Source organism: Macaca fascicularis, chromosome Y (assembly GCF_037993035.2).
Source record: "Macaca fascicularis isolate 582-1 chromosome Y, T2T-MFA8v1.1".
NCBI lineage: Eukaryota > Metazoa > Chordata > Mammalia > Primates > Cercopithecidae > Macaca > Macaca fascicularis.
In genome coordinates, this window is record NC_132903.1 from 3865982 (window position 1) to 3887639 (window position 21658).

General features: G+C 44.0%; 1 protein-coding gene across 1 annotated transcript in view; it reads left to right on the forward strand.

The window, feature by feature from the left end:
* The first annotated feature begins 6004 nt into the window (after nt 1–6004).
* The window catches only part of LOC141409541 (matrix-remodeling-associated protein 5-like), a 62869-nt gene continuing 47215 nt past the window's right edge, over nt 6005–21658 (forward strand). Inside the window, exons 1-2 of the mRNA XM_074030582.1 lie at nt 6005–6673; nt 9914–10129. Coding sequence (XP_073886683.1) covers nt 6627–6673; nt 9914–10129 — 263 coding nt within the window. The 5' untranslated portion in view covers nt 6005–6626. The remainder of the gene's footprint in view (nt 6674–9913; nt 10130–21658) is intronic.

Consider the following 21658-nt stretch of genomic DNA (forward strand, 5'->3'; position numbering starts at 1 on the left):
AACGTAAGCCAAAACAGAACACGGGAAAGAAAGAGTCTCAACTCTTTAAATATAGACTTTTAAAAACTAGACTTTATTTTTAGAGCAGTCTGAGCTGCAAAATTGAGCAGAAGGCACAGAAATTTTTATATATCCCTTTCCTACACACACACCCGCTCTTCCATGATCAATATCTCTCAGCAGGGTGAGACGTCTGTTACAACAGATGAATCCACATGGAAACATTGAAGTCACCCAAAGTCCGTAGTTTTCATTAGGGCTCCCTCTTGGTGTGAACTCCAGAATTGTGAGTGTTCATCATTTATAGAACATCTTTCTGAAATGAATAGTTTTACGTTGAAAAAGAGACCCTGTGTCATTTTTATTTTGAAAAGTGAGATGGGCTGAGTGTGTTGGCTCAGGTGTGTAATCCCAGCATTTTGGGAAGGTGAGATGAATGGATGACTTGAGGTCAGGAGTTTGAGATCAGCCTGGCCAACATGGTGAAACCCTGTCTCTACTAAAAATACAAAAATTAGTTAGGCAAGATGGCGTGCGCGTGCAGGCCCAACTACTTAGGAGTCTGAGGCAGGAGAATCACTTGAATCCAGGAAGTGGAGTTTGCAGCGTGCCATGATTCCATCATTGCACTCCAGCCTGGACAACAGAGTGAGACTCCATCCCCCTACAAAAAATGTGAGCTAGGTCTTGGTTTCTGCTGAATTACCCATCCAGGACTGAGATATTTGAAGATTAATAATTGTTGACATTTTCTTGCCGTTCCCTGTCTGCAATTCACTGGCCTGTGTGGTCTGGGTCAGGGAAGAAGAGGGTAACCTTCCACAATCTCATTTTCTGCAGCTGCTTTTCTACCAACTGAAATTTTAGGGATCCAGAGCAGAGAAGCCTGTATCTGAGTTCCGTGTTCTAAGTACTGCTGGTCCTAGTAAGAGACAATAGTAGACAACTTTCATTTTGCCCGGAAATCCCCATCAGCACGTCCTCCCAAGCTGGGTCAGGCAAGTTCACTTCTCCACAATGCTTTTCTCTGTAGGCTGATGTGCACCATGCTAAGCAGAATTTTCTCCAGCCTAATTTGCAGAGATAACTCAACTGTACTTAAGAGATCTAGAGGGTTTCTCTGACATGTTCCTTGTGTTTATTTACTTATTTTCCATGCTGCTGTTCTATTTTAAAGTTGAGAAAATCTGGAAGCATTTTAGTACATGCAACAGAACAGGGTATTCCTACTGACTGTGCTATGAGGATAAGAAGAAAAATAAAAATACCCCCTCCTTTTCATCGAGGTGGCCAGTAGCCTGTATTTTTATTTAAGGTTTACCCTAGACAGATGAGGGCAAGTTCCCATGGAAAATTCCTAAAAGTCTGTTTCTGCTCAAATAAAGATACAACCCCACTAGCTATTAGTCTGCCCCCGGGATTTCTGAGCTATGCAAGCCCATGAGTTTGAAGTAGAGATTTCCTGTGTAAACTATTTTTTTTCTCTCCAGTCATTCAAAGGTATTCACTAGATCAGCCCTTCTCCTGATTACAGAGTTTAGGAAGCAGTGGGATTTGCAGGCATTAAAAAAGTGACTAAGGAAGTTACTTTTACAACCCTGTTAAGAAAATTACATAGTGATCCACAGAGTCCTTTAGAATATTAGATTTTCACATTGAAATCAGAATCGCCAGGAACTGCAGTTCATACACAAAACAGCCAGTGCACCTCCAGAGACTCTGCATTGGGGTAGCACCTGGATAGGAAGATAAAAAACACAGCAATAAAGTTGAAAAAATGACTGTAGGTTCACTGGATCCTCTATATAAATATTAACTACAGATGTGGTGCAGGTAGTATGTTCAGTTCTCTCTATACAGCATTGCATTCTGTCTTTACGACACCTCCAAGAGGTAAAATTACCCTTATTGTACCCCTGAGAAATCTAATTTTAGGAAGGGAGAATAGTGTGTTCTAGGCCCTCTGGCCAAGAAATAGTGAGTAGTAGGAGGAGGTGGTTTGAGCTCTAATATCTGTCTGACTTAATCACCTATGGTTCTGCTGTTGGTTAAAGCCTTGCAAGAAAAGTGGATTTTAAAGGTCTTATGATGGAGGCAGAGGGATGATGGCTTCCCCATGGTAAGGGCCTCCTGGGTCTCCTGGGCTGCAAGTTTCCCTATCTCCATATTTCTAGAGGAAAGATGGTCTCTGTGGAGGGTCAGCGTTGGGTAATGAGAAGTGAATTAGCAAACCTGTTTGGATTTCCTTCTGAATGCGTCAGTCTAGCGGGTTGAATTTAAAAGGCAGACACTTCTCAATCATGTCTTTTCACACATCACTTTTTAAAAGTGGCATGCCATCAGCCTGCTTCAGAGGCATCTCAGCAAACAGAATTGGTTACACAAGGAAATGGTACCATTAGGCTTGTAAAAAAACCAGAAAGTTCTATTTTTTTTTTAATACTCACAGATGTCTTTTATAGATCAAAGACAAAACAGGCAAACATTGATAATAAGGACATGTTGTCAAAATGCTGGCTCAGGAAGAGAAATGCTGCTAACCAGAGGAACAGTGAAAAGCAGTGGCTGGTAAAAGTCACCGGTGCATCCGTAACAAGCAATCCGTCAGGTTCCATGGCATTTGGCGATTAAGAAGGCTCCGACCTTTGGTTAATCGCTGAATTCAGTATTATTCTTTTGCTTGAAGTACATTCTGTAGCTACAAGTACTGACCTGCCCTTCATTTGATCATCCCTGCTCACCCACCATATTTTGAAATTATTAGTAAACAGATGAATTTAATTTAACCAATACGTACTCCAAACCTCCTGTATTTAAGGAACTCTCTTGGCACTTCAAGGGATTCGACAATTAATCTAATTTCCATAAACTTCTGCCTTTAACTGCCTTTGATAAACCATTTTTGGGGTGCAGATTATCCAGGTAGCACAAGTATTTAGAGGTATTAATAGATATTATCTATTAAGTGTGGCAATAATATTCCCTCTGAATTCGCTAGCACAAATAGATTTCCTTAGTGTAGGGACATCTTGACTTTTTTTTTTTTTTTTTTTTTTTTTTTTGAGGCAGGGTCTTGCTTTGTCACCCTGGCTGGAGTGCACTGGTGCAATCTTGGCTCACTGCAAAGTCTCAAGCGATTCTCTCTTTTCAGCCCCCAGTATGTAGCTGAAACTATAGGCATATGCCTCTATGCCTGGTTGGTTTTTTGTTTGCTTGTTTTTTTTTTTTTTTTTTTTTTTTGTAGAGATATGGTTTTCCCATGTTGCCTAGGCTCAAACTCCTGGAATCTTCCTGCCTCAGCCTCTCAAAGTGCTGGGATTACAGGCATAAGCCACTGCATCCGGCCAAATCTAGACATTTCTTAATAGAATTCAACCTTAGTCATGTTTTCTTTCTCTCTTTCTTTCGTTCTTTCGTTCTTTCTTTCATTCATCTGTTCACTCATTCAATTGAACACCTGGTGTATGCCAAGCTGTGTACTATACTCCAGGTGTCAAGAAGCTATGACAGCATGAAAAGAAGGTGAGTGATTGTCCACAATGCAGGAAAAAGCCCACATTAGCAATGGATACAGATGCAAGGTAACGCTATACAATGGAGACTAAGGAGAAGTTTGTCAAAACAGTGGCATAAACCAACAACAACAACAACAAAAATCAGAGATGTGCTGCCTGTTCTTGATAAGCCGGATATATCAGCAAAAGGAAGAGCCCAGTGACAGGCTGGGAAGTATAGGGTGTGGCACCAGCCACCCATGGAAAACTTCAGCCTTGGGTTTGAGGATGATGGCACCCCTCTAAGTCTCAGTGATGGCCTGGAAGGGATGAATGAGAAGGAGTTGGTGGAGGAAGAAGTTGTCAAAATATAAGACATATCCATGCAACTGCAGTGAGAGAGGTGGAGAGAAGAGCACATTGGGCCCAGAGATTCTTAGCCATCATGATCTAAACTTGGCAACCAGTTGACTATGAGGAAGACATGAAGGAGAGGCAGAAGGGGAGGATGGCTTGAGCTTCTAGTTTAGCTGACAAGATGGGTGGCAACATTATTAACAAAGGTAAAGAGATGTTCAAGAGATGGTTGTTTTTTGTTTTGTTTTGTTTCATAATTTAATCAATGGGTTTGGGACATGCCCAGAAAGAGGCTACCTAAGGTTATTTGACTAATCCCTGGAACTCCGTCAACACATGCTGAAAACAAAAGCTAGATAAGGAATGAATTCCCATTTATGAACCAGTGTTTCCTGACTATCAACTCTGTGGAAGCCACCCTAGGTGTGGGAGGAAGGTGGTGAGGAATTCCTAGATGCTGTGTTTCTTAGGAGGAGCTAAGATGGTCCAGGCTCCATGCAGGGGAAGCAACTTATTTCTTAGGCTTATTCCCACCTTCTTCCTGACAGGCCCTGACAGAGTGCTGGATGTAGGACAGGGCATCAAACCTAAAGAGCAGATACTTCTCAATTATACCTTTTCCATGCATTGCCTTTTAAAAATTGCATGTCTGCTGGGCATGGTGGCTCATGCCTGTAATTCCAGTGTTAGGAGAGTCTGTGTGAAGAGACCAATAAACAGGGTTTGTGTGAGCAGTAAAGCTTTTTAATCCTGGGTGCAGGAGGGCTGAATCTGAAAAAGGAATCAGCAAAGGGACATAGAGGTGGGACAGTTTTATAAGATTTGGGAAGGTAGTGGAAAATCACAGTTAAAGGGGGTTGTTCTCTGCAGGCAGGGGTGGTGGTCACAAGGTATTCAATGGGGAGTTCCTGAGACTCATTGTCCAGGAGAAGAAATGCCGCAAGGTTAAGTGATCAGTCAGGGTGGGGTGGGAACAAATCACAATGGTGGAATGTCATCAGTTAAGGCAGGAACTGGCTATTGTCACTTCATCTTCTTTTTTTTTTTTTTTTTTTTTGGAGACAGAGTTTTGCTCTTGTAACCCAGGCTGGAGTGCCATGGCACCGATTCACCATAACCTGTGCCTCCAGGGCTCTTTTTTCTGGTTTTTCAGTTGCTTCAGGACATCTGGATTTTACATGCAGATCACAGGGGTATGATGGCTTCGCTTGGGCTCAGAGGCTTGACACGCAGCACTTTGGGAGGCAGAGATGGGTAGATCACTTAAGGCTAAGAGTCCAGCCTGAGCAACACAGTGAGACCCTGTTTGTACAAAAATAATAACAATAATAATAATACAAAAATTAGCCTGGTGTGGTCGCACATGCTTGTGGCACATGCCTGTAGTCCCAGCTACATGGGGGACTGAGGTGGGAGAATCGTTTCAGCCCTGGAGGCAGAGGTTACAGTGACCCAAGATCGTGCCACTGGCACTCCAGCCTGGGCAACAGAGCGAGGCTCTGTCTCAAATAAGTAAATAAATAAAAATAAATAAATAAAAGCCGTCCACCTGCTTCAGGGGCATCTCAGCAGAGAGGATTGGTTGTACAAGTACATGATACCACTGGGCTTGTAAAAAAAATTTTTATATACTCACAGATGTCTTTTGTAAATCAGAGAACACAACAGGCAAACACTGACCCTAAAGACGTGTTGTCAAAATGCTGCTTAGGAAGAGGAATGCGGCTAACCAGAGGAACAGCGAAAAGCAGTCGCTGGTGCACCCCTCAAGAAGCTGGTGCAATGGTGCCTTTCCGGGCCCTGCACACCTGTCTGAGCTCCATGTTTTTACCCCAGGTGGGCTCTGCTGACCGAAGTTCCTGTCCTGACCTCTCCCCACCATTCCAGGTCTGACTTATCTAGGAAGCCAGGCAGCCGCCTTCTCCTCATCTGCCTCCTGGAATAGGGACCTACCCTCTACTTTTCGCCTTGTCGCCAGGTCGCTCCCACCCTCCACCCACGCCCTCCGCAGACAATACCATCCACCCTTCGAACGTCTCAGCCCTCGCCCTGACCCTCGAAGGCTCCCCACGCGGAGGGGAGCCGTTCCACCTTTCTGGCAGGAAGACTCCGGCAGAGGGAGGGAGGCGGGCTCCCGGGAGTCCTGGAGAGGCGGGAGGGCGTGGCGGCGGCTCTCACGTTGCAGCCCTGCCTGCAGCTAGCTGGATGCCGGCTGGGCCAGCCCGCTCCTGCCTGCACACGGGCTGGGAAGAGCTGCCAGAGAAAACGCCATCTGGCCCGGAGAAGCGCAAACGCTGCTCCTTCTCTCTACCCTGAAAGGAACAGAAACGTTCCCGGCGCTGCTTAGGCGTTCTCCAAGCGCGGACTCTGTACTGTGGCTCCCAACTCGCTCCCTGCATCTCGGCCTTCCCTCCTGGGTCCCAGGACTTGTCTCTGACAAGGAGCCCTCCTTCTCGAAGCTGCCTGCGGTTCTTGCAGTGGAAGTGAGGGAGGCATGCCCACCCTGGCCCAGGCGCAATGAAAATGCGAGAGGAAAGCTGAGCGCGAGCGGCGCGGCCAGGGTCCCTTGGCTCCGGCCTGCGCCCCGTCTCCCCGGGGTGGGGCAGGGTGAGGGTGTGCCGAGGCGTGGATTTGGGGAAGCCTCGCAGCGCCTGGAATAAAAGGGCGCCTGCTCGCTGCGTCGCACTGGAAAGCCGAGCTGCCTCACTCCCCGCCAGGGGAAGGGCATGACCCTGGCAGACTCCCGGCAGCGACTCGCGCGCCTCGGCTTGGAGGATGCTCTCGGCTCACCGCTCCAGTGTGCGGCGGCTTCCTAAGGACAGGTGAGAACCCAGGGTGGCCGGGGTGCCCGAGGGCTGCTGTGTCTGCTTGCAGGGGGTAACGGGATTTGATGGACGCCCAAGGGAAAAACTGAGGGTAAAGGGCCCGCATGCAGGCAGATTGCACTGTTCCCCAACATAATTCGAAGTTGCTAAGAAATCAGGATACCTGAATGCCTGCAATTTTAAGTAGCTGAGGATCAGTTAGGGAGGAGATCCAGATCTTCACGGAGGATGCATTCAGGTCTACTTAAGCCCAGACATCCGTGCCTCCTTTTTTCCCTCTCCCAAACGCGCTCCTCATCCCTCGCTCTCTCTGGAGACCTAAAACCCAGCCATCCGGCGTTTCTAGGAAGCTGCCGACGGAATTCCTAAATGAAGCCCACTCTGCTCCTGCAATCGGTGGGGGAAAGGACACTTGAGGGCCCTCTTTCCAAGTTGCTCAGGCTTTGACTACTTAAAGTCTCCTCTCCCTCCTCTGTTCCCCTACTCCTTCCCCGCCTCTTTCCTCCTACTCTTGTCCAGGCTTTCCCTGGAAATGGGACAACCCAACCCCTAGTGTGATCTGAGACACACACACACACACACACACACACACATACACACACACAGACAGAGACAGAGAGAGAGAGAGAGAGAGAGAGAGAGAGAGAGAGAGAGAGAGAGAGAGAGAGAGAGAGAAAAGAAAAGAAAAGAAAAGAAAAGAAAAGAAAAGAAAAGAAAAAAAGACAGTCGGCCGGGCGCAGTGGCTCAAGCCTGTAATCTCAGCACTTTGGGAGGCCGAGACGGGCGGATCACGAGGTCAGGAGATCGAGACCATCCTGGTTAACAAGGTGAAACCCCGTCTCTACTAAAAAATACAAAAAACTAGCCGGGCGAGGTGGCGGCGCCTGTAGTCCCAGCTACTTGGGAGGCTGAGGCAGGAGAATGGCGTGAACCCGGGGGGCGGAGCTTGCAGTGAGCCGAGATCCCGCCACTGCACTCCAGCCTGGGCGACAGCAGCGAGACTCCGTCTCAAAAAAAAAAAAAAAAAAAAAAAAAAAAAGCCATCACCTCAGAGAGAAGGAGTTTGAAGTCCAAGTCCGAGGACTCGCGGCGCTACCCCATCCGAGTTTTGGGAAAGCACATAATTCACCCGCATACAGCTCGACGCGAACCAACGTACTCTGGAAGCGAGCCAGGGGCGTAGGGCGGCCAGCGCTCCCACTCTAGGTTGTCCACCCCGGGCCAAGAAGAAAGCAGACGGCCTCACCACCCCTACTTCCCGGCAGGGTTCGCAGACAGTCTCCGGCGGCCTAACTGGCGCGGGGCCGCTTTCTCTGCGACTGAGAGACCTGACCCCGCGTCCGAGGGATTAGGGTTGTCTGGGGGCGAGTTTCCTGGCTGGTGCCGGGGTGGGAGGTCGTACAGGGAGCGGAGGCTGAGGAGTCCTCTGGAAAGCCCGGGCCAAGTCCGCCCCCAGACACCTGATGCTGGGGACTGGCGTCCTGGGCTGCCCTTGGGACCAGCCCAGCACCGAGGTCAGGCGCGCTGGCAGGGGCGGGGGCAACCTGGGCTCTGGCGAGAGAGAAAACTCCGAGGACTTGAAGAGCTGCGGGAGTCAGTTTGTTCCAGCACTCACGGGCGGAACCCGGAGTTTAACTTTTTTGCAAAGCTACCAAGTGCACCATCAGTCCTTGATGGGCAACTGAAGGGAGGCGCGCCCCTGGCCTTAATAACCTTTTCTAGGTCACTAAAGGCAGGAAAAGCTGCAGGTTTGAATACTCCTCATTTACAGAAAGGGTTTTAGAATTTTTATTTATTATTGTTGTTATTATTATTATTATTTTTGAGACCGAGTGTCCTGTCCCTCTTGTTGCCCAGGCTGGAGTGCAATGGCCCGATCTCAGCTCACCGCAACCTCTGCCTCCCGGGTTCAAGCGATTCTCCTGCCTCAGCTTCCCGAATAACTGGGATTACAGGCTTGCACCACCACGACCGGCAAATTTTGTACTTTTAATACAGACGGAGCTTCATCACGGCCTCCCAAAATGCTGGGATGACCGGCGTGAGCCACCGCGCTCGGCCCGGGTTTTAGAATTTTTAATCAGCAGTTCGTGTTTGTTCAGAACCCAGGCGAATGGGCAGGCGCGCGCTTGCTGTGCATCCCTATTTACTTTCCATGTGTGCCACTATTTTTAAGTGAACGCCATTCAAGAGATGACAAAAGGTTAGATGACATAGGCATTGCCAGGGCATAAAGAAAATGATCACTGCCATTTTAAATGAGGTAGCTGATGCAATCTAGCTTTTCCGTTTTTTTAGTGACTCCATTTTTTTTCTGTTTGCCTGAATATATTTCATAAGCAGGCCCTTCCTGTTTATTGAATGATCGGAGATTCCCCCAGACTTCCTCCCTGATTAACAGCAACTCTGTATCATCAAAAAAACTCTCTGGCTTTTCCAAGACAAAATAGTAAATCAACCCAGAAATAACAGTATGAATCTTCTTCTAGCAAATACCTCTTTAAGCTCTTGAAGAAGCTAGAATTAAAGGTTTGAGAAATATCATTAAAGGAAAGAATACAAATAAACACCTCTCTTAGGAAGTAATTTTGTATTTTTTAGTAGAGATGGGATTTCTCCGTGTTAGTCAGGCTGGTCTCTACATACTGACCTCAGGTGATCCCCCCTCCCTGGCCTCCCAAAATGCTGGGATGACAGTAGTGAGCCACGGCGCCCAGCCTGGGTTTTAGAGTGTTTAATCAGCAGTTCACCCTCCAGAACCTGGGAGAGTGGGCAGGCGTGCATTTGTTGTTTGTGTAGATATATAATGACTCAGTCTTGTCGTTGGAGGCAGAAACACAACATTTTGTTATTTCTTTTATTATGGAAACATAAATAGAAATCTATCCTTTTCTAATGTTCTCTCTGTCTCTCTCTCTCTCTCTCTCTCTCTCTCTATCCTCCAACCCCTATTTCATACCCACAATTACAGACTGCAAGACAGATTTCCAAATCGTAGTATCCAAGCCAAGGATGAAGATTATATTCTATAGTCATGATTAAAGTGAATGGTGAAAAGTTTAGAAAAGCTGTGAGTTCCATCTTTCTCAATTCCCATGGTTTAAGCGTCACTACAACACATCGTGTGAAGTCCTGGGAAGCTTGAAACCCTGATGCACAATTCAAATTTAAAAATTGCCCACAGGAAGTCGGTGCCACCTGTGAATAAGCGCACCTCTTTTCGTTGTTCTACGTCAGGTATCCCAGAATCAGGCACCCCAACAAGATGCCCAAGCACGCGCACTGGGGGGCCCTCTCCGTGGTGCTGATCCTGCTTTGGAGACATCCGCGAGAGGCGCTGGCTTGCCCACCTCCTTGTGCCTGCTACGTACCCAGCGAGGTCCACTGCACGTTCCGATCCCTGGCTTCCGTGCCCGCTGGCATTGCTAAACACGTGGAAAGAATCAATTTGGGGTTTGTACCACCTTCTTCCCGAACCATGCCACTGTCAGTGCGTGCGTCTTGATCTGCTTTTACATGTGTGTATGTGCATTGCCTCTGTGTAGCTCTGTCGAGAATTATGGAGCTGCAGATGGGCAGAACAGAGAGGAAACGTTTTAGTTATGCTAAACGCAGCTTTTTCGATGATTATCTGAATATACCCATCAGTTGCCACTGCTGTAAGGTCTATCAAGGAGCAGCATGAACAACTTTAGAGTTTGTTGAGTAATTCCCTTGATAGCGTTTCTTTAATACATTGTAGAGGTGAATGCATGAGCCACACACTTAAACAAGTGAAGATGATTTAAATAGACTTCAGCAACGATTTAAGAATGGTAAAAATAAGCAGAACATCTGTGCCATTTTATAAGTCGTGTAGATGATAGAATTGTGACTTTGAGGCAGTAGAAGAATTCCTGCAGATTTTGGCTATTAAAAATATAAACATCTTTTTAAAAACATATTTTGATGTGCTGTGCAAGGTAGAATTTTAATATATTGGTTTCATTTTACACACACGAATGTTTTGTGGACCTAACTGTTAGTTGCTATGAACTACAGGTGCTCAACTGCAATTTTAATAGTCAACAATCATTTGGAGTTCTTTAACAAAATATATTAGCTACTTTCTAGCGTCTATCCCCAGAACAACTGATTAAATTAATGTTTGAGAAATATCCACCGTGGAGATGTTTTAATAAAAATAAAATGGCCAGATTTGAGCCAATGCCAAATAACTGTAAAGGTACCTGGACATCTTATAGAACAAAGTTAAAAAAAAAAAAAAAAAATTCTCCTCTATTGACAGTGGTAGAAGAGAATGAACCATTGACATAATAAGATGGAAATTTCTCTGTTGACAGTGGTAGAGTCAGAGAATGAAACGTTGAGGGAGTAAGATGGAAACTTCCCTATTGACAGCGGTAGAATAAGAGAATGAAACGTTGAGGGAATAAGATGACAATTTCCCTAACCCATGGCAACAGACCATTAAATAGGTTTCTCAGTGAAATATTCTTAGACTCTAGGAGTTGGCCATCTGAACATTCAACCACAATGATGATAGCTCATTGGGGAAAACAGCCTGGCATTGCCAGAGGAGGGAATAGTAACAGGTAAGCCAGCTTCCCTTTTCACAATCTTGTAATTTATCAGGACACATTTCTTGTGTAGTGGAAGTAAGAAAAAGGGAAGAAGTGCTAAAACCCATTTGTTTTATTTATTTATTATTTATTTATTTTTATAACTTTAAGTTCCAAGATACACGTGCAGAGTGTGCAGGTTTGTTACACAGGTATATGTGTGCCCTGGTGGTTTGCTGCACCTATTGACCCATCCTCTATGTTCCCTCCTCTCAACCCCCATCCCCCAGCTGGCCCTGGTATGTGTTGTTCCCCTGCCTGTGCCCATGTGTTCTCAATGTTCAACTCACATTTATGAGTGAGAACATGCAGCGTTTGGTTTTCTCTTCCCCTTGTTAGTTTGCTGAGGATGATGGCTTCCAGCTTCATCCATGTCCCTGAAAATGACAAGATCTCTTTCCTTTTTACAGCTGTATAGTATTCCATGTTGCGTATGTACCACATTTTCTTTGTCCAGTCTATCATTGATGGATATTTGTGTTGTTTCCATGTCTGGTAAAACTCATTTGAATCCAGGGAGATGGTGCGTGTGATATTTGAAAGTACAGCTTATCTATAACTTCTTTTTCTTCCACCCTTGGTGTGCAAAATGGCTGTCATTGTTTTTTATACATGAACCATTTTAACACATGGTCCCACTTGCTGGGATTAACCACCTCATCTCTCAAACCTAGCACATTGGCAGGTCCTATGCTGGGGGTAGCATCAGCCAGGCCTTGGTGGAGCCCTCTAAAAAGCATGGGGCTGATACAGAATATGTATATACATATTTATTTATTTATATTTATTTATTCATATATATATTGCAGTACTCCCTGCATAGCAGGTCTGTGTGTGTGTGTTGTGTGTAGGGAAGGAGGCTATCAGGCTGGAAATGAGGGTGGGAACAGTCCCTGCATGCACCCTCCTCAAAGAGATGATTTGTTTAATGGCTTGAGACTTACAACACCAATAAGACTATTACTTCTGAAGTTGTTTGCATCTCATTTACAGTTTTGGGGATGCTTTTCTTCACATTTACTTTTTTTTTTTTAATTAATTTATTATTATTATACTTTAAGTTCTAGGGTACATGTGCATAATGTGCAGGTTTGTTACATATGTTGGTGTGCTGCACCCATCAAGTCATCATTTACATCAGGTATAACTCCCAATGCAATCCCTCCCCACTCCCACCTCCCCATGATAGGCCCCTGTGTGTGATGTTCCCCTTCCTGAGTCCAAGTGATCTCATTGTTCAGTTCCCACCTATGAGTGAGAACATGCGGTGTTTGGTTTTCTGTTCTTGTGATAGTTTGCTAAGAATGATGGTTTCCAGCTGCATCCATGTCCCTACAAAGGACGCAAACTCATCCTTTTTGATGGCTGCATAGTATTCCATGGTGTATATGTGCCACATTTTCTTAATCCAATCTGTCACTGATGGACATTTGGGTTGATTCCAAGTCTTTGCTATTGTGAATAGTGCTGCAATAAACATACGTGTGCATGTGTCTTTATAGCAGCATAATTTATAATCCTTTGGGTATATACCCAGTAATGGGATGGCTGCGTCATATGGTACATCTAGTTCTAGATCCTTGAGGAATCACCATACTGTTTTCCATAATGGTTGAACTAGTTTACAATCCCACCAACAGTGTAAAAGTGTTCCTGTTTCTCCACATCCTCTCCAGCACCTGTTGTTTCCTGACTTTTTAATGATCGCCATTCTAACTGGTGTGAGATGGTATCTCATTGTGGTTTTGATTTGCATTTCTCTGATGGCCAGTGATGATGAGCATTTTTTCATGTGTCTGTTGGCTGTATGAATGTCTTCTTTTGAGAAATGTCTGTTCATATCCTTTGCCCACTTTTTGATGGGGTTGTTTGTTTTTTTCTTGTAAATTTGTTTGAGTTCTTTGTAGGTTCTGGATATTAGCCCTTTGTCAGATGAGTAGATTGCAAAAATTTTCTCCCATTCTGTAGGTTGCCTGTTCACTCTGATGGTAGTTTCTTTTGCTGTGCAGAAGCTCTTTAGTTTAATGAGATCCCATTTGTCAATTTTGGCTTTTGCTGCCGTTGCTTTTGGTGTTTTAGACATGAAGTCTTTGCCCATGCCTATGTCCTGAATGGTACTACCTAGGTTTTCCTCTAGGATTTTTATGGTATTAGGTCTAACATTTAAGTTTCTAATCCATCTTGAATTAATTTTTGTATAAGGAGTAAGGAAAGGATCCAGTTTCAGCTTTCTACTTATGGCTAGCCAATTTTCCCAGCACCATTTATTAAATAGGGAATCCTTTCCCCATTTCTTGTTTCTCTCAGGTTTGTCAAAGATCAGATGGCTGTAGATGTGTGGTATTATTTCTGAGGACTCTGTTCTGTTCCATTGGTCTATATCTCTGTTTTGGTACCAGTACCATGCTGTTTTGGTTGCTGTAGCCTTGTAGTATAGTTTGAAGTCAGGTAGCGTGATGCCTCCAGCTTTGTTCTTTTGACTTAGGATTGTCTTGGAGATGCGGGCTCTTTTTTGGTTCCATATGAACTTTAAAGCAGTTTTTTCCAATTCTGTGAAGAAACTCATTGGTAGCTTGATGGGGATGGCATTGAATCTATAAATTACCTTGGGCAGTATGGCCATTTTCACGATATTGATTCTTCCTATCCATGAGCATGGTATGTTCTTCCATTTGTTTGTGTCCTCTTTTATTTCACTGAGCAGTGGTTTGTAGTTCTCCTTGAAGAGGTCCTTTACATCCCTTGTAAGTTGGATTCCTAGGTATTTTATTCTCTTTGAAGCAACTGTGAATGGAAGTTCATTCCTGATTTGGCTCTCTGTTTGTCTGTTATTGGTGTATAAGAATGCTTGTGATTTTTGCACATTAACTTTGTATCCTGAGACTTTGCTGAAGTTGCTTATCAGCTTAAGGAGATTTTGGGCTGAGACAATGGGGTTTTCTAAATATACAATCATGTCATCTGCAAACAGGGACAGTTTGACTTCTTCTTTTCCTAACTGAATATCCTTGATTTCTTTCTCTTGCCTAATTGCCCTAGCCAGAACTTCCAGCACTATATTGAATAGGAGTGGTGAGAGAGGGCATCCCTGTCTTGTGCCAGTTTTCAAAGGGAATTTTTCCAGTTTTTGCCCATTCAGTATGATATTGGCTGTGGGTTTGTCATAAATAGCTCTTATTATTTTGAGGTACGTTCCATCAATACCGAATTTATTGAGCGTTTTTAGCATGAAGGGCTGTTGAATTTTGTCAAAAGCCTTTTCTGCATCTATTGAGATAATCATGTGGTTCTTGTCTTTGGTTCTGTTTATATGCTGGATTATGTTTATTGATTTGCGAATGTTGAACCAGCCTTGCATCCCAGGGATGAAGCCCACTTGATCATGGTGGATAAGCTTTTTGATGTGTTGCTGAATCCGGTTTGCCAGTATTTTATTGAGGATTTTTGCATCGATGTTCATCAGGGATATTGGTCTAAAATTCTCTTTTTTTGTTGTGTCTCTGCCAGGCTTTGGTATCAGGATGATGTTGTCCTCATAAAATGAGTTAGGGGAGATTCCCTCTTTTTCTATTGATTGGAATAGTTTCAGAAGGAATGGTACCAACTCCTCCTTGTACCTCTGGTAGAATTCAGCTGTGAATCCATCTGGTCCTGGACTTTTTTTGGTTGGTAGGCTATTAATTATTGCCTCAATTTCAGAGCCTGCTATTGGTCTATTCAGGGATTCAACTTCTTCCTGGTTTAGTCTTGGAAGAGTGTAAGTGTCCAGGAAATTATCCATTTCTTCTAGATTTTCCAGTTTATTTGCGTAGAGGTGTTTATAGTATTCTCTGATGGTAGTTTGTATTTCTGTGGGGTCGGTGGTGATATCCCCTTTATCATTTTTAATTGCGTCGATTTGATTCTTCTCTCTTTTCTTCTTTATTAGTCTTGCTAGCGGTCTGTCAATTTTGTTGATCTTTTCAAAAAACCAACTCCTGGATTCATTGATTTTTTGGAGAGTTTTTTGTGTCTCTATCTCCTTCAGTTCTGCTCTGATCTTAGTTATTTCTAGCCTTCTGCTAGCTTTCGAATGTGTTTGCTCTTGCTTCTCTAGTTCTTTTAATTGTGATGTTAGAGTGTCAATTTTAGATCTTTCCTGCTTTCTCTTGTGGGCATTTAGTGCTATAAATTTCCCTCTACACACTGCTTTAAATGTGTCCCAGAGATTCTGGTATGTTGTATCTTTGTTCTCATTGGTTTCAAAGAACATCTTTATTTCTGCCTTCATTTCGTTATGTACCCAGTAGTCATTCAGGAGCAGGTTGTTCAGTTTCCATGTAGTTGAGCGGTTTTGATTGAGTTTCTTAGTCCTGAGTTCTAGTTTGATTGCACTGTGGTCTGAGAGACAGTTTGTTATAATTTCTGTTCTTGTACATTTGCTGAGGAGTGCTTTACTTCCAATTATGTGGTCGATTTTGGAGTAAGTACGATGTGGTGCTGAGAAGGATGTATATTCTGTTGATTTGGGGTGGAGAGTTCTATAGATGTCTATTAGGTCTGCTTGCTGCAGAGATGAGTTCAATTCCTGGATATCCTTGTTAACTTTCTGTCTCGTTGATCTGTCTAATGTTGACAGTGGAGTGTTGAAGTCTCCCATTATTATTGTATGGGAGTCTAAGTCTCTTTGTAAGTCTCTAAGGACTTGCTTTATGAATCTGGGTGCTCCTGTATTGGGTGCATATATATTTAGGATAGTTAGCTCTTCCTGTTGAATTGATCCCTTTACCATTATGTAATGGCCTTTTTTGTCTCTTTTGATCTTTGATGGTTTAAAGTCTGTTTTATCAGAGACTAGTATTGCAACCCCCGCTTTTTTTGTTCTCCATTTGCTTGGTAAATCTTCCTCCATCCCTTTATTTTGAGCCTATGTATGTCTCTGCGTGTGAGATGGGTCTCCTGAATACAGCAGACTGATGGGTCTTGACTCTTTATCCAGTTTGCCAGTCTGTGTCTTTTAATTGGACCATTTAGTCCATTTACATTTAAGGTTAAGATTGTTATGTGTGAACTTGAGCCTGCCATTATGATATTAACTTGTTATTTTGCTCGTTAGTTGATGCAGTTTCTTCCTAGCCTCGATGGTCTTTACATTTTGGCATGTTTTTGCAATGGCTGGTACCGGTTGTTCCTTTCCATGTTTAGTGCTTCCTTCAGGGTCTCTTGTAAGGCAGGCCTAGTGGTGACAAAATCTCTAAGCATTTGCTTATCTGTAAAGGATTTTATTTCTCCTTCACTTATGAAACTTAGTTTGGCTGGATATGAAATTCTGGGTTTAAAATTCTTTTCTTTAAGAATGTTGAATATTGGCCCCCACTCTCTTCTGGCTTGGAGAGTTTCTGCCGAGAGATCTGCTGTTAGTCTGATGGGCTTCCCTTTGTGGGTAACCCGACCTTTCTCTCTGGCTGCCCTTAAGATTTTTTCCTTCATTTCAACTTTGGTGAATCTGGCAATTATGTGTCTTGGAGTTGCTCTTCTCGAGGAGTATCTTTGTGGCGTTCTCTGTATTTCCTGGATTTGAATGTTGGCCTGCCCTACTAGGTTGGGGAAGTTCTCCTGGATGATATCCTGAAGAGTGTTTTCCAACTTGGTTTCATTTTCCCCCTCACTTTCAGGCACCCCAATCAGACATAGATTTGGTCTTTTTACATAATCCCATACTTCTGGCAGGCTTTGTTCATTTCTTTTTCTTCTTTTTTCTTTTGGTTTCTCTTCTCGCTTCATTTCATTCATTTGATCCTCAATCGCAGATACTCTTTCTTCCAGTTGATCGAGTCGGTTACTGAAGCTTGTGCATTTGTCACGTATTTCTCGTGTCATGGTTTTCATCTCTTTCATTTCGTTTATGAGCTTCTCTGCATTAATTACTCTAGCCATCAATTCTTCCACTTTTTTTTCAAGATTTTTAGTTTCTTTGCGCTGGGTACGTAATTCCTCCTTTAGCTCTGAGAAATTTGATGGACTGAAGCCTTCTTCTCTCATCTCGTCAACGTCATTCTCCCTCCAGCTTTGATCCGTTGCTGGCGATGAGCTGCGCTCCTTTGCCGGGGGAGATGCGCTCTTATTTTTTGAATTTCCAGCTTTTCTGCCCTGCTTTTTCCCCATCTTTGTGGTTTTATCTGCCTCTGGTCTTTGATGATGGTGATGTACTGATGGGGTTTTGGTGTAGGTGTCCTTCCTGTTTTCCAGGACCCTCAGCTGTAGGTCTGTTGGAGATTGCTTGAGGTCCACTCCAGACCCTGTTTGCCTGGGTATCAGCAGCAGAGGCTGCAGAAGATAGAATATTTCTGAACAGCGAGTGTACCTGTCTGATTCTTGCTTTGGAAGCTTCCTCTCAGGGGTGTACTCCACCCTGTGAGGTGTGGGGTGTCAGACTGCCCCTAGGGGGGATGTCTCCCAGTTAGGCTACTCAGGGGTCAGGGACCCACTTGAGCAGGGAGTCTGTCCCTTCTCAGATCTCAACCTCCGTGTTGGGAGATCCACTGCTCTCTTCAAAGCTGTCAGACAGAGTCGTTTGCGTCTGCAGAGGTTTCTGCTGCTTTTGTTGTTTACTGTGCCCTGTCCCCAGAGGTGGAGTCTACAGAGACAGGCAGGTTTCCTTGAGCTGCTGTGAGCTCCACCCAGTTGGAGCTTCCCAGCAGCTTTGTTTACCTACTTAAGCCTCAGCAATGGCGGGCGCCCCTCCCCCAGCCTCGCTGCTGCCTTGCCGGTAGATCACAGACTGCTGTGCTAGCAATGAGGGAGGCTCCGTGGGTGTGGGACCCTCCCGGCCAGGTGTGGGATATGATCTCCTGGTGTGCCTGTTTGCTTAAAGCGCAGTATTGGGGTGGGAGTTACCCGATTTTCCAGGTGTTGTGTGTCTCAGTTCCCCTGGCTAGGAAAAGGGATTCCCTTCCCCCTTGCGCTTCCCAGGTGAGGCAATGCCTCGCCCTGCTTCAGCTCTGGCTGGTCGCGCTGCAGCAGCTGACCAGCACCGATCCTCCGGCACTCCCCAGTGAGATGAACCCAGTACTTCAGTTGAAAATGCAGAAATCACCAGTCTTCTGTGTCGCTCGCGCTGGGAGTTGGAGACTGGAGCTGTTCCTATTCGGCCATCTTGCTCCGCCCCTTGTTTTCATTTTTATTCTTTTCAGTATTTTCTACAAAAATCATATTCTGTATTTATTTTTACAATAAATCCATGTTTCTTTCTTCCCCCGGCTCCGCGGGGCCCCGAGCACCATCGCCGCCACCGCCTTACACAAAGGCCCCGGCCCGCCGTGCCCCTCACATTTACTTTTAAACAGAGTACTTTCTAAGTGCAAAACATAACTAACCTCTAAATTACAACACGTTTCTGATGGTTTCATTTTAAACAACTCACAATAAAGATTGACTGTAACATGGGAATAAAACAGATATACCAAAACGTTAATGTTTCTTTTTCCTGTTGATGCCAGTAATATCTAGAGACAGTTTCTGTAATATTAAAATGAAAATAAAAATCTAAAATCCCTAGAGAATCACTTCACTGCATCAACATCTATTACTTCCATCTGGTTTAATTTGTAACAAGAACTAATATACTACTTGAAAAAAAATCACTAATAGTATCATAATAGCATTGTTTCTGAAAAATCAATCTCAAATTAGCTAATGGGTCTGGCATCTTGCATTTCGCTGAGGAAAAAACTGAAGCAAGGGCAGTGTCTAACAGATAAAACTCAAGGGATTGATTTGTGTTTTAGCAGTCTGGAGAGAATATAGGACTCTCAAGGAACGAGAAATTACTGGCCAAGTCCTTAGACAAGCTAAAACTATTTCTGAAAATTACTTTCCAAATTTTTTTTTAGGAACCAACAACATAGCATCTATTTAGAGATGGATTTACAGACTCTTAAATGTTTTTTTCCCTTGATTAAAAAACTGGTTTTGATGATGCTTTTCTGCAGCTTTGACAATGCCCATACTTGCCTATTTTATTTTAAGTTCTGCCTTGTGATATTAACCGGAACCTATGACATAATTTTGCAAATATTGTATGCCATAAACATTTCACAGGGTTGGTTATATATTCAGTGAGTGCCAATCAATAGTAATGAAGGTAGTCTGGAATGTAAGCCATAGGGCTACAGAGCCACAGAACTGCACTTCTTGCAGGGTCATCCCAGTCTCCAGTTAGATTCTGTTCCCTGAGTGTCATGCTCATTTCCCAGACTCTCTGCTGATTTTTACAAGGATGCGAAAAGGGGACATGTATACCCTTGGGTTCTGAGAGGGGGTACTCACGTGATTCCCCAGGCTTATGTCTGTTCCAGAATATCCTTTCCATTCTCATATCTGGCACCCTTGGCATCTGCATCTGCATCTGCATCTGCAAGCTCTCTAATGCCCCTTAAAAACAGCCAGCAGGAAGATGACAGAGTCAGGAAGGTTTCTGAGCTGATATGGAGCCCAGACTTCGGGTGCCTTCCCGAATAGGGGGAATTATCCAGATCTGAAGGGAAATCAACCAGTATTGATCCTTTCTTCCTATTTGTGCTTCTTCTCCACCTTGATAGTAATCACCAAAATTCTCAGGTTACATTTGACATTCAGCTATCCATGGTTTTAGTATGAGCCATTCTGTCTATTTTTCTCAATATCTATCTATCTATCTATCTATCTATCTATCTATCTATCTATCTATCTATCTATCATCTATCTATCTATCTATCTATCTATCTATCTATCTATCTATCTATGTATCTATCTATCTATCTATCTATCTATCTATCTCCTATCTACCTACCTAACATCTATCTCTACCATCAATCAGCCAATTTATCTGTCTTCCTACCCATCATCTATCAATCTATCAATCAATCTATGTTTCATCTGTCTGCCTATCACCTACCTATCACCTAGGTGTCCTTCCTGTCCTTTAATTATTTCCTTCATCTATCTATTGATCTATCTATCCTATCTATCTATCATCTATTAATCAATCTACCTATGTATTCTCCGTCATCTATTAATAATCTACCTACCTATTATCTCTGTCAATCAATCTATCTCTATCGTCTATCCATTCTCTCTATCTATCTATTATTTGTCTGCCTACGTATGTATCTATTATCTATCTGTGACAGTAGTTATCAACAATGGATGAGTTTGCCCATGGAGAACATTTGGCAACATCTGGAGACCTTTTTGGTGACCACAATATAGAACCAGAACATAGCACACCCTTGAAGTAAAATGTGCTGAAGAACATCCAGCTGTTTCTGACCCATTTCAGAGAGTGAGCCTCAGAACCCTATCTCCTTTGTCTGAAGATCTGCCTCCTGTGGGCTCTGTTCAGATTATTTACTTCCAGGGCTCTGTTCCATTGGTTGATTGGCCAGGCTCCCCTGAACATGCATTGTAGATCTCCATCGTGGTCTTGAGCCCTATTCTCCCCTTAGATTCTCACAGAATTCTCAACTATCTCATGGTAAATACAGCTTTGAATTATTTCCCCCACACCTGTCTCTCCCAGCCTTTGCCATCCAGCAAATGATAGCATTCACCCACACGGAGAATCCTCCCCTCCAAGCAGAAGTCCTTCCCTCAAGCTTGTCCTCATTCTCACTCCCACCACTCAGCAGTTTCTGCTGGCCCTTCCTGTAAGTACATTTGGAAATGTTCTGTGTACCTTCATATTTACTGCCACACCTGTTGTCAACCAAGCATCCCTCAATTTCTCTGCAGGGTTTACTTCATTTCTACCTCCTTCACTTGCCCAGCTCTGACAAGTTCTCCAGGTAGTGGCCAACATTGCTGTTTTAACAAATACTTCAGTTCATGTCACTCCCTTCCTTAAACCCTCTAATCACTCCCTTTTGCAGTTGGTGTGAAGAAAACATAGTCTTTTCCATGTCTTCTCAGATCTTAGGTAACCTGGTCACTGACAATCTCACCTGCCCATCTGATATCATTATTTCCCCTGCTTGCAGTATCTAGAGAAATCTCAGCATCCAAGAAATGGAAAAGGATTTTTTTTTTAAGATGGAGTCTCACTCTGTTGTCAGGCTGGAGTGCAGTGATGCTACCTTGGCTCACTGCAACCCCCACCTCCTGGGTTCAAGTGATTCTCCTGCCTTGGCCTCCCAAGGTAACCTTACCACAAGTGACTCACCCACCTTGGCCTCACAAAGTGCTGAGATTACAGGCATGAGCCACCTGCACTCGGCCTGAAAAAGGATTTTGATGCTGATATCAATTCCGTTTTGGGTGTTCACCATGCTAGACAGATTTGTTCTAAAATCCTAAATAATAATAAACACACCACACCTGCCCAAAGATTATCTAGGATTAGAGC